Source organism: Apis mellifera, linkage group LG5 (genome assembly GCF_003254395.2).
Source record: "Apis mellifera strain DH4 linkage group LG5, Amel_HAv3.1, whole genome shotgun sequence".
Lineage (NCBI taxonomy): Eukaryota > Metazoa > Arthropoda > Insecta > Hymenoptera > Apidae > Apis > Apis mellifera.
In genome coordinates, this window is record NC_037642.1 from 1,608,353 (window position 1) to 1,622,202 (window position 13,850).

Consider the following 13,850-nt stretch of genomic DNA (forward strand, 5'->3'; position numbering starts at 1 on the left):
GTATAATTGGTCTTCGAGATTCTTGTTCCGCGAGTTCAACGCGAAGTTTAATTCGTGCCCATCGAGCTGAAAATTCTCCTAGATTCAGCGAAGGGGAAAAAAATTACGTCCTGTCTGCTTTTTACAGAATATTTCAACCGGATGAATGTAATATTGCAATTGTCGTGATTGAAATACTTCTTTGAAGTCTCTTGCCTTTTAGGTATTTAGCAAAGAATTTTCTTGGAGCGCTTGCTTCGTAAGAGGCTCCTATTGCATAAAGAAAATCAACTAATTAATCGAGGATCAAAAAGAAAAACTCTTTTGTTGTTTTCGCGCGCGAAAATTCTCACTAGGTTTTCTTTTTTTACATTCATAAAAATTCAATTCGTTGCAGAGAATGAAAAATACAGTAATTTAAATATTTTGACAAATTATTCGAATGATACTTTCAAGTTTTCATTCTTATGTGATTTATGTTTATCTTTGATTTACTGATATTCTTAAGAGATACGTCATTATTTGTTTCTTAAAAAATTTTCAATCAAGAGGAATTAGATTTGAACGAATTCTTTTTTCATCTTTCAATATATCGATACAAATTTTGATTAAAATTTGATTAAAAGAAACAATTTTAATAATTAGTTGGATAATAAAATACAAATATCAGTAAATCTATTTTTTTTTATTATTAATTTTACTATTAATTCTTAAATTCTTTAATATAACAGTTCAAGAATCAGAAATAAATAAAAAAAATATTAAAAGTTAAAATTGTTCTTTGATGTGATAAATAATCAGTAAAATAATCAGAAAAAAATTGATATTTAAAATTTTATGTAAATATAAAATTTTAGTTACATTTCTTCTATTTCTTGATTAAAAAGAAAAAGTTCCAAAATAAAAATAACAAAATGAAAAAATATTATTATTTAATTCGTTAAGATTTTCTATATATTCCTCTTCATTATTTTTGGTACTTTTACGAAGCATAAATTATTAGCATCAAGAAAAGAGAAGATAATTGATGTCCTCAGACAAATGTAATTAGAGCTTTCCATCGAAAAAAGTTTGATAAGGAAATAAAAGTAATGCTTTCATGATGGAACGTAATTTAATTCTATTTGCACGAACTAATAAGCATCGAATTACATCTTTCACTGGTACTTCTCTGTTATTCTGCCAATCCTTCAATTTTTTCCTTTTTCATCTTTTGTAATAAAGGAAAAAGTAATTCCTCAACCATGTAATGCGTTTGCAAAACTATTGGAAATTTTTTTACCAGAGAAAACTAAATTAATAAATTAAAAACGATATTTTTATTTTTCAATGAAGTTTCAAATCGATAAATCTATTTGATTTTTTATTTAAGATAGGATTCATAATGATATCATTATTGCTATTAAATTTATACCATTATTGATTGTTTTATTTTTATATTCGATTTTATTATGCATTAAAAAGTTGTTACTTTGTTGTATTATTATTTTGTATGCATTATATTCATTTCTAGTATGTTAATGTGTTCATGAAACACTTTGAAAACTCAAATTAATATAAAAAATATTATTTTGACCTCTAAAAACGAATTTCTTCAAAGATATTTCATGAATATCAATAATAATATCGATATCAGTGTAAATATAAATATCAGTAATAATTTTGGAATATAAATTCTAATTCTATTTGCGTTTAAATTATATATTTATTTTCTAAAATAAATTCCTTTTTATTAAAATTTTAAGAAAAAAATATATAAATATAAATTATTTGATGATATAATTAATTCGAATAAAAATATTTAATTTACTTTAAATTTATCTCGAGATAGTGGCTGTGTATTCTTTTATAAAAGCTCAAAGAAAAAATAGAAAAGGAAAGGAAAAGCATGAATTCTTTTGCACAATTCATAAGGAACAATTTCCTTTTTTTTCTTTCTCTTTTTTTCATGATCTTATTCTGAATTTTTTCAAGTTCTTATTATAGAAACATTTCAAATAGGCTTTTGTTGTTCGACTTTAGACACCGTATACCGTATAGAAAGGGAAAGAAAAAGTTTTGAGCTACTTAACCAGTTTCTCATTATATTTTAAAAGAATTTTTCTTATGTCACGGATGTTATATAGAATTTGTATAGAATTTATCGTTTCACGCAGAAGTAATTAAACGGACAAACAAAATGAAATATGAAATACCAACACGAATCTTCCTTACTTAGCAGCTAAATTACAATCGTTCTTCGTTATACATTTATGATTTCTTCGAATATAAATTGTTGATATTTTTTAAAAAAATAGATTGAGGATAAAGTGTTTCGTTTATATTATCATAAATATTTGTAATGAACTGACAGGTTTGACTGAATCTTTTTAAAACTAGAAGAAATATTAATATAATAATATTATTTTTTATTATCCTTTAATTTAAAATATATCTCGAAATTATTTTTTATCTGGATAAAGTTTTTCTAAGCTAAAATATATTCTATCATTGCATTAATCTCTGTAGTTTAACTGTTTAACCACGAATTAATGAGATATTCAAATTGACAATTAAACTCAATGATTTCTTTATTATTTTTTTTTATAAATATAATTTCTATAAATTATTCCATTTTTATATATTCCATTTTGAATATCAATTTGTTCAAATTATCTCCATGATTATTAACTAGAGATTTAGTAGTATAATTCGATTAAACGTTTTCAACGATAAGATAAAATAACTTCACCATTAATAAAAATTAATCATTTTAACATTGAATCGGAACGAAAAATCAAATTTATCCAAACTTTTCGAAATTCAAATAAAAATCAATCAAAAAAGAAGAAAAGAAAAAGAAATGAAATAATCAATAAGATAAAACGAGTCACGAGCAACGACAGAATCCGAATGATTCTCTCCTCTTCCCCTGTTCAAACGAAGATGTCCAAGGATCGTTTAATTGAAAACTAAAAAGAAAGGAGAGGAAGAAGAAGGAAAAAAAGGAGAAGCGTAACATCTCTCGAGGTTCTTATTCTCGAACGGGGAGAGGATAGCTGCGTTTCCACTCTCGGTCCAGCGAGCACAGCCGCCCCCTTCCTCCTCAACCCTTTGCCGAGCGAGCGGCCCGCCATTGTAAGTTTCACGACGTATCTCTATTATCGAAGTAAATCCACGTAGTCCTTTTCCCCGTGTTCGAACGGCGACAGTACCGCTTGAAATAAGGAAGAACGAAAGGAAGCGCTTATACCTTCGAGAGGTATTCTCTTCGAAGAGCTCTTCTTCGAGAGCCATATCTATATATATTATATACTATATGTACATAAAGAGAGAAAAGTATATATAAATGTACACAGTGTGTCCGGTTTATTACGATTCCTTTAAATATCTCGAGAAATGCGAGTGACAAAAAGTAATTATGATGCTGAAGAAAATTTAATAATTTTTCTAGCATATGTATAATAAAAAGTGTTAATTTTCGTGTCGAAGAATCTTTACTTTAAACGATACAAAACTTAATATACGAATGGTAAAATATTCGCGTGTTTCTAATCTTCGATAAACTTCATGAATTTCAAATTACAGTATCTCTTAATAAAGCTTCTGCTACTTTTTTTCTCTCTGGCGAATAAATTAACATTTATATCGCTACCTTTCGAGACGCCTTAAGTTCGAGATAAACCGGACACGTTGTATATATCGAGGAAGGGCGTCGTGGGGGAGGAGGTCTCTTCGTCCGAAAGGGATTTGCGAACTTAGAAAAGAGAGGTTATGGAGGAGTAGAGGGGAGTGGGATTCGGAAAGAGTCGTTGCAGGGGAGAAGAAGAAGTTGGTCGTTTCTTCGGTCTTCCGCTTGTAAAGAGGACTCGCTTTCCCACCTCGATATCGTCGATACCCCCCCCCTCCTTTGTTCCCCGGCTTCCGCCTCGTTCGACCCCGCATTAAGGATGCTCTGACCCCGTGAAATGAAAGAAAATTCAGAGGGAAACGGTCTTCCTCGAATAGACCTTCGCCGCTATCGTTGCTCTCCTCTCCTCTATCGTTGAATTAATGGAGAGTTGATAATTGACGCGAATTTAATCTTCGATCCTGATAATTGGGAGAGAAATGAGAGAATTCTCGGGTGGAAAATTTCTTTTCGAAACTCGACGGGGGTGAGTATGGGTGATTATTGGGGATTTTAGAAAGTTTAAAGGATCTTAGGATCTTAGGTACTCGAATTGTTTTTTTGTGAGATGTTCCGTGGAATTTTTTGATCAGTGTAGTTTCGTTTTGTCACTCTTTTAAATATTTATATTGGAAAGTAGAGGATGAATCATTTGGAATTTTAGATTAATGAAGATTAATTTTTTCTTTCATTTTCTTTATGGTTAATTATAGAAACAAAATAACAGTTTGCGAATTTATTAATACATATTTCTCATCCTCTGATCGAAATGATTAGCTTAAAACTAAAAATAAGCATCAATAAGTTTTCTCATATATATTTCAGTAGAAAGAAATTAAGTAAAAAAAAAAATTTGCAGATTAGTTTCTTTTCTCAAAATGTATATCATTGTCTTTGCTTATTTTATGAATTATATATAATTTGCGATATTTCTATAAATATAATAAGAATCAAAAATAAATAATTGTCGAAAAGTCATACTTTAGAGTAAGAAACAATATATTAGAAATGCATAAAAAAGTATAATAATAAATTAAAAATATATGTCATTATTTCAATGCAAAAATCTGTTCATAATTATTCTATATTATATAAACTGACATATTCACAGATAAATAAACAACGAAAGAATTTGTGTCAAAATTATATAATATTTATTTGACGAATATTTTATTTTCATTATTTATAGATGAAATATCGAAAATAGTATTAATAAATTGGAATCTTCTCCTGGCTATTTTCAAATTTGTAAGAGGAATGAGGCTGTTACAAAAGCCCGAGTGTTTTCATTTCTGAGTCGTTTTTCGTGTACGTATCAGAGATACTCGCCGCAAGAGTAATTTTTCTAAACGAAATCTTTTCGCTCTTCGAGGAAAGAAGAAGAAGTCCTCTGTCTATATGTAAACCACAGTGAAATGTAGGATCTTTAATGCGACGACAAAAAGGAAACCAAAAACTCTCTTTGTCCTATCTCTTATTTTATTTAAGAACAGGAGATTTCACTTTCAGAATTTATGTTGATTATTCAGGGAACGTCATTAGCCTTGAAATGAAAGGCGATCAATTTTACTTTAGAAATATACTTTCAGCTTTGTCTCTTGAAGGATACATCGTCATTAGGAGGGAGGAGGGAGGGAGGGAGGGGAGAAACCATGGAACTTTCGTTCTTTTGTTTCTCTTTCAACAACGAAGCTTTTCTTTCCCCCGCTTCGACGTCTTCAATACGGTCTTTGTTCGTGCCATTTTCCTTTTCCTCGCTCCGCTAAAAACGTTTCGTCGTGGATCCGATAGAAAAGAAAGTAGAGCGAAAGAAATTATAAAGGTATACACTTTCCATCTTTGATTCTTATCAAAGAATCCGAAAACCTATTTTATATCAAAAAAAAAAAAAAAGGATTAATTAATAGTTTAGTAACGTTCTCTCTTTTTTAATTGATGTTTCAAATATAAGAATATCCAGAATTTTTCAAATATTAAGTGTTTAATTTAATAATTAAATTTTGATAATCGATTTATCTTCTTTATTATACATTGTTCTAAAGTTAAAGTTCCATGAAACTCACAATCGATTTATAATTTATCAAAATAAATCTTGAATTGATCTTAATGATATTTATATTAAGAAATCTTCTCATCTTTTTCAATTAATCTATTTATAAATAAACTAAAAAACTATTAATCATCATAAATCGAATTTTTTTTCTTCATTCACCATCTCAATTTGTAATATCTTCCATCAAATATCCATTCGCTTTTCTTTCTTCTTGCCTTTTTTTTCATCCGTTTAATGGCGAATAATTGGCTCGATCGATTCCTAGAGGATCCATCCATCTGTGTGTGTGTATCCATCCACGAATCAGAAAGGAAATACATTAAAGTTGAACGAATTAGCTTTTACAAATTAAACTTTGAAGTTCGTCCCGAGATAAAATTAAAGGGAATTCGTTCGTGTATCGTGATGGACTATAAAGCTTGAGACAATGGCGGACGGAATGGCGCTTCGATACTGCTTGAAAATTTACTGGAAACGATGTCGTCCGATCCTCTGACCATTTCTTGCCGCGATCCACGCGAGAAATCTCTCTTTCTCCCTCTCGAAAGGGAGGTGAACGATGTGGTTCGTTAAAGTTTTACCAGAAGGGAGAAAGAACACCAGGGGAATGGACGATTGAAATACGTCGAAATGGATGTTGATGAATCTCGTGTTACGTATATTTTTAATGCATTTGTCTTGCGTGCTAGTTATTTGTTTTTCGCGTAACAACGATAATAGCTAACAGGATTATAAATGCTTAATTTATATTTATTCCTCTTTTTTCTTTTTCTATCTTTAAGAAAAATAATTTTAAAAAATGGGATTGTTAAAGTGATGCGTATGAAAGAGTGAATTAAAAATAAGTAAAATGATAATTGATAAAATGTGATTATAAATTACGATTAATATATGAAATTTATGATTTAAAATAAATATTTTATTCCATTTTTGAGATACTTTTAAAATAGCAAAATGAAATGGAAAGAAGAAACTATAAATATAAATTTGTTTATCAATCAGCGAACGGTTCAGGTGTATCAATTTTTTTCTTTTTAATTGTTATAAGGATTAGAAATATATGTAACTCTTAATTGAGTTTTTTTTTTTTATTTACGGAATGTCCTCGCATTTGCTCATTAGTTAAAACAAGTGCCTCGCTCTTGAAAATTAAAGGTTAATGCGTAGGTGAAAGGTTAAAGGTTAACATCTCCCTCCTTAAGCTCGCAAACAACGTTTAAGAGAGCCTCGCTCATCTCTTTTTACCCTCTAATTAAAAACCTTTGATATATAACGCTGAAAAGTTTCCATAAAGAACAACATCGTCGAAAAATGGTACTTTTACAAAGTGAATCGTGCGCAAAGTTACGAGTTTCAAAAAGAATACCCTATCCACGACTCTTGGGAGAAAGAAAAGAAAAGAAAAGAAAAAAATAGAAAAATCAACATCAAGCTCTGATAAAAATCTTAAAATGGTCTTTTAACGAAATGAAATGTCCGATTCTCGTTCCGGTTTCTCGTTTCACCACGTAACGAAGGTGCAAATTAATCGAGTAACCTGAAAAATTCTCGCTCACAGTCGTCCCTCTCTCTCTCTCTTTCTCTTTCTCTCTCTCTCTCGACTCGGTCGTCGCCGGTGATATTCCAAGCAAATATTTGTCCAGAGAAATCGGATCCATCGTGGTCGGTGTCGATGGCTGGGAACGAGATACAAATCGACGATTTACCGTCCGTACTTACCGTCTGTTTTATCCCCGTTAAATCTCGGATCCCGATTATAGTTACGACGTAGGAAACGGCGTTTAACGATGTCGTTTCCACCGTGTAACTCATTGTCGGATTAATGCAATTATATGGGGCGAAGCGTTGGGGGAGGGGGATGAAACGCGTCAAACGATTCTTAGGGGCAATAAAGGTATCCTTGAATAGTATAGGCAACTTGTTGCACACTCTTTTCTTCTTCTTTGTTACTTCTTTTGTGTCAATGATGATGAAATGTTGTTGTTAATTATATTTACAGTGCACGTTTTAAAATTTGTCGCCATTTCGATCTTTGAAATGAAATTTTGGAGCGAGTTTCAAGAAAATTTGAGATAGGTCATTTGGCATACATTAATTTCATATGATTTTGCTGAAGTTTTTCGCTTAAAGAAGCATCAGGATTCGATTCAGAATCTCTAACAATGTAAAAATATTTTAAAAAATTCATTTAATTAAATTGATATTCTAAGAAAGAACAAGAGTATTTTCGTTGTATATTTTTTAGATTATTGAGTTTTGATTTTATAATTTGAAACAATATAAAATTATATTGTAGTTATTTCTTTATATATTTATTCTATTATTTTTTAGAATCATGATATCCATAATTCATTTGTTTCTAGAGAATTTCACATGAATTTGAAAATTTTTCAAACTTGATTTACTCAAATATATATTGAATAATTGAACATTAGAATATTTTTAATTATCTATTTATTTTTTGTAAAAATTATTCTTTTGAAAAATAAGAACAAACAAAGGAGACTTGAAAATATATTAAATTATACATTTAAATAAACGATTATAAGATATAAATATTAAATATGATATTAAAAATTAAAATGAAATAAATAAATTATTTCAAAAAAATTCTGTCCCATTTCTACCTCATTCTATCCATATATAACAACACATTTCCACTCTAAGGCTACCTTTCATCTGATAACCAAGCTTCCTTTCTGCGAGAGATTTCACGTGAGAGGGTGTGCGTCAGGTTGGTGCGTTTCACCCCATCGATGGGGTCGCATACCATGTATATCAGGCAAATGGTCTGGAGAGTAGTCTTTAGCCCTACGAAACGGTCGTAAGGCTGTCACGTCGAGGATAAGCTTAGATGCACCTCGCAGATAGCTCGATGCCAAGATCGCCCTGCTCCTCGTTGTACAGGATTTCCGGAGTTCGGTAGATCCTCTATACAGATAGGAACTTAATTGGACCGACATAATTTTCTACCCTCAACTGGGGGACTGGATGATCGAGTTCTCTTGAATGTTTCTTGCGTGTCAGTCGAGGATTATGAAACACTTTGCTCAACTTCTTCGTCTTATCTCTACGTGAATGAAATTTTCTTATATATTGTTAAATATATTTAATTGCAATGAAAATTTTGTTATTAACAATGGAAGATGATTTTATTTTTATTCTTTTTATTTTGTTTATTATATTTGATTTGATAAAGGAAATTATTGTATTCCTAAGATTGATCTCAAGGAAATTTATTGGATCTTTAATAAATATTGGTTATAAAAATTTCTCGTTGTTGTAATTCTTCTTATTTTAAATTCGAAATTTGTTTATTTAAAATTGATAATATTTATCGAATACATTTATACATTTATTAAAAATACAACAGTTTATGATATCAAGTATATCATAAATTTAAATATTGATGCATATAATTTACAATAATTTAAACGTCGATAGAATAAACAATCTAAAAATTCAAATTCATAGGAAACAATCTAATTATTAGATGAGAAACAATATTTACAAATAATTAGCGATAAATTGAACTTTTTCTTTAAGATACTTTTAAAAATATGCTTAATTATAAAATAATATCCTCGAACCAAAATTTCGAAATTCAAATTTCTTCTGACACGATTGTTTATTATTTTTTTTTCAGGAACGGGCACATGCTAACGCATCGAAACAAGAAGCCGTACGAGTGCAAAGCGGAGGGATGCGGAAAATCGTATTGCGACGCGAGGAGTCTGAGGAGGCACACGGAGAATCATCATGCCGGTAGCAAGGTGAACGAAAGCGTTAGTCCTAGCAGTCCAACCACCGGTCCTCACACACCAAACACACCGGGAAGTAATCCCAGCACGCCAAGCACACCGGGAGCGGCGTCGACGCCCAACGGCCATGGACATCCGGCCTTAAAACAATTGCTCGCCACGGAACCGTCACAGGCGCAGCAGCAAAAGGTAAGTGGCGATATATTTTATTTCCTGGGATACTGGCGCAGATAAAACGGAATTCTGGCTTCATCTTATTCAACGATTAAACTTTCCTGCTTTTCTTTATTGGTCTGGAAATATGTGGAAAGGTTGTAGATGAAACTACATCTGTTATTAATCATTGCCAAGTATATTGCATTTTATATTATTCAGTAACATTTCAAAAACTTGATACTCTTGCAAATGAAATGCAGAATAAATGAGAATATCTTAGTTTTTTCAACTATATTAAAATAGATTTTACAATATTCTTAATCTTGATTTTTAATCTAACTTCAAAATGGAAATTAATCGAAAGATGTGTGAAAAATCGCAACTTTTCAACCATATTAAAATAGATTTTACAATATTCTTAATCTTGATTTTTAATCTAACTTCGAATTAATGGAAATTAATCGAAAGATGTGTGAAAAATTTAAATCTTTAAAAATCCGAGTTTACCATATTATGTATATGTAAGAAAACAATTATATCTATAAATAATTTAATCCAAGAGTTTGATACGCGTCAATACATGAAATGTACATATATGTAAGTATATAGTGACACCGTTTCTTCGAAATTGGCCCGATATTGGTTCGTCTGAGATAGGTTTAAAGGCTTAGAGAAGTAGCGTTTCTCTCTGGGATGAGCCTGGTCAACGTGGATCTGAGGATCCACCGACGTAAGAGGATTACATTGATCTAGCTGATCGTCGAGCATGTTACGCGACCTCCAACTGCCCCTTCATTAATTTTTATACGTCATTCACGATCTTCAATTTGTCCAGATCGGTAGGATCGTTCGATAAATGGATTCCAGGAATTATATAGCTGTTCAAAGACAGATTAGGGATTACAATTGTTGCGAAAAATTCTTTAATAAGAAAGACGTTTCCTTCGTTGATCCATTGGTGGATTGGATCAATTGGTAATTATTGGAAAGCTATGAAGCTTAAAGGAGGCTCGTATAAAATTGTTTCCGTTAATCCTATTGTTCGTTATTGAAACAGTTAACTTTTAATTAATATCGCGAAACATGTTTGGGATTATTATTTATTATATTTTTATAACTATATTATTTCGTATTTTAATTAAATATTATTTAACAAAGGGAAGTTTGTAATAAATCTTAATTTACAAATATTAAAAAGTCGAGGTTATTTCGTTGTTCTCGAACAATTTTAATTCTTAAAATAATCCATAATTCATATCAATTGCTTTATTAGAGAATGTATCGCGTTTAATCGATGATTATCGTAATGATGATTATCAAATAGGCAAATATTTAGTATAAAATATTTTCGTTCGAAGAATTAAAAGGTTTGAAAAGGGTAACCTTTTGTGATGTGTTGTCGTAATGACAATGCAATACAAACAATTAGAATGTATAATTACTAAAGATATAGTAATAAGACGGCTTGCGTAAACAGAGTATTAATATTGGAGGCCATTACCAACGCAGTAGAAACTGGTCGTATCAGTCAGCCATCGTTTACACTGGCGCACAGCGACGGGTACTACTAACAGTGGAGTTGGTTAGCATATAATCAGCCAGCCGTGACAGTAGCAGGAGTTTGTAGAAACTCCAGTAGCAGTAGTTGCTAATCACACAATGAGGACAGTGGCAAATATCAGATACTAAACACAAGCGTATATAATAATGTATATACGAATATGATTATTGATAATTTATTTATTCATGCTTGATGTCTTATTTTATAAGGCATATAGAATATTTTTACTAAACAAAACAAAAATAGAAAGTGTATTTTACTTTTAACATTTTTCTAATTCGAAAAAATTCTAATATTAATTACTCGCGATTTACGAAAAAAATAAAAGTTTAATAAACGTTTTTTACATTACATAAAAGTTCCATTTATCGAAATCAGATTAAATCGAGTTCGAGAGAATTCCAATTCGTACAAATACTATTAAATTTTCCACATCGTGCGCCGATTATTTCCGCAAAAATTCCGTGTGTAACCATTACAAATCCCTCAATTTTTAATCTCTCCATCGCGTTCGAACCAACGATTATCATTTTTCATAAAAAAAGAAAAATTCTCGAATTGAAAAATTCCCTCATCCCCTCCGGTCTCATCCAACGACCGGAAATACAATCACTCCTCCTCCCCCTCCTCCTCTTTCGAGCGCCTTTCCGCGAAATCAAGCATCTCCTTCGTATCCTGTCTTTATTGGCTGCGACGGTCGGTACAGCTGGGTCGAGCTGGGTTGGCCATTGTCGGGCGATAAAAGGGCGCGAGAGAAAACGAACCGCTTTTACAAGAAGCTCGAGAGAAGGAGAGGAAACAAAGAAGAAGAAGAAGGAAGAGGAGGACGAAAAGGAGGCGTCCTCGTCCACCCTTGTTCATCTGGCTTGATCCCCCGTCCACCGTCTTCAGAGCTCGGTGGAAATTAGTTCTCGGCCGTGGAGCACGAAATTATTGCTGCTTTCAAAGTCGCTCGAGCTCGCCCCGCTTACGTCTTCTCGCTCAGAGCGTCAGGAGAGACGCGGGGAGAGTGTGCACGCGTACGGAGCGCGAGGAAGAGGGAAGAAGGACGTAGTTAAACCGAGACTACAAATCTACGATATTGAGTTAGAAGTAGAGGGAGGGCCCTCGAAGCGGGGGCCTAATAAAATTTGATGACCGGGAGGAACTTCGTAACGAGAATGAGACGCGGAATCAGGGAGGAGGGGAGGGTGGAATGGAATCGAGAGAGGAAGAAGAGGAAGAAAAAAAAAAGGAGAGGGTTTGGTCGAATCGGCCCGCCTATGAAAACTTCTCAGACACGGAGCACCCAGCCCCGTGATTTACGATATTTCATCGGAACGTAACACAGGGCCACTCTTATCCGAGTGGTTATTGTCGAGCTCTCCTAGTGAGCCAGGTGCGGTATTTTCATCTTTTGATTTCTCTTCCCTCGTCTTTCATTTTTCTTGCTTCTTTTTTTTTTTTTTTGCTTCTTTCTCCTGGCTGTCAAGACACACGGGGGGGATGTGTGTTTATCTTGGCGGATTTATCTTTATTTGAAGCGGACAATGATTGTGGTTTGGGGAATTTTATTGAAAAATTTTCTATTGTTGAGGAATTTTTGAACGAAGAGATTGGTGATGATTCAATAAGTTTCATAGGCGAATAACATTTCTTTTGATTTTCATTTGAAAATGATCTTGCAATTAATCGAGAAAAATAAGAATGTTTTATATAAATATGTAAAATTTATTTTCTATACGTTTTTATTTGTTTATATATTTTTCTTCTTTTCTTCCTATTGAGTAGAAAATCTAGAAGATAATATTTATTCCGCCATTCGAAACTGATTTGGCACATTAGCCTTGTTTTCTTATTTGATTTCCATTTCTTATTCACTAGGAAGCTAAGATTTTTCTGAATATTCGCGAAAAGCACGTTTCTCGTTTCGTTTGCTCAGGTACAATGGCTGATGCAAGAAATGCAAAGTAGAGAAATATCACCAGAAGCGCGAAATCACTTTAAACACCAGGCACGAATGCGACGAAGAAGTTTATGCGCTGTGAATATGCACTAAAAATAATGTAAAAATGTTGAAATATCTTTACTAAGACTCGCCTATGATAATATTGAGCGAATACAAATTAAGCCATTATTATATATTTTTATTAAAGAGACGCAAAGATTTTTGATCGACAATCTTGAAAATTTCATGAACAAAAGATTCACTTATTACCCAAATTTATATATCCATTTATTAACTGATCTCTTCCTCGGGTAAAATAATACAAATAATGATACAAGAAAATTAATTTACACACGTATGGAAATTAAAATCGGAATTTTTTCGTCGAGTTTTAGAAGAATTTCGAAATTCTTCTCCGTTTCCGCAAACTTTTATTAAAATTTTTTTCCTCTAGAATACGTCCCCGAGCCATTGTAGTTATAACGAGAGATAATTTCATTTATCAAGGAATCAAAGATCTCGGGAAACGAGGGTGGCGCGTGAATCCAGGTGAAAGAGGAGCGAGCGGTTCGTCGCGTGAAATCCATTCAAGGGAGGAGATGAGCGAGTGGAAGGGACGTTGCCGGTGATTCGACATCAAAAGGCGTCTGTCGGTCATTCAACCGGCTCCCTGATTGCGCGGTAAAGGCAGGGGTGTCTTAGAAATCACGGTTATCGCGGTAGAAAATCACTTTCTTGCTCGCGGAAGCGTGCACGGCCGACAA

At 32.3% G+C, this 13,850-nt stretch overlaps 1 protein-coding gene across 7 annotated transcripts in view; it reads left to right on the forward strand.

The window, feature by feature from the left end:
* Nucleotides 1–13,850, forward strand: part of LOC408822 — a 698,419-nt gene that overhangs the window by 556,289 nt on the left and 128,280 nt on the right. For all 7 annotated transcript variants that reach the window (XM_026440819.1, XM_026440818.1, XM_026440820.1 and 4 more), the window contains one exon: nucleotides 9,328–9,631. In XM_026440819.1, coding sequence (XP_026296604.1) covers nucleotides 9,328–9,631 — 304 coding nt within the window. The remainder of the gene's footprint in view (nucleotides 1–9,327; nucleotides 9,632–13,850) is intronic.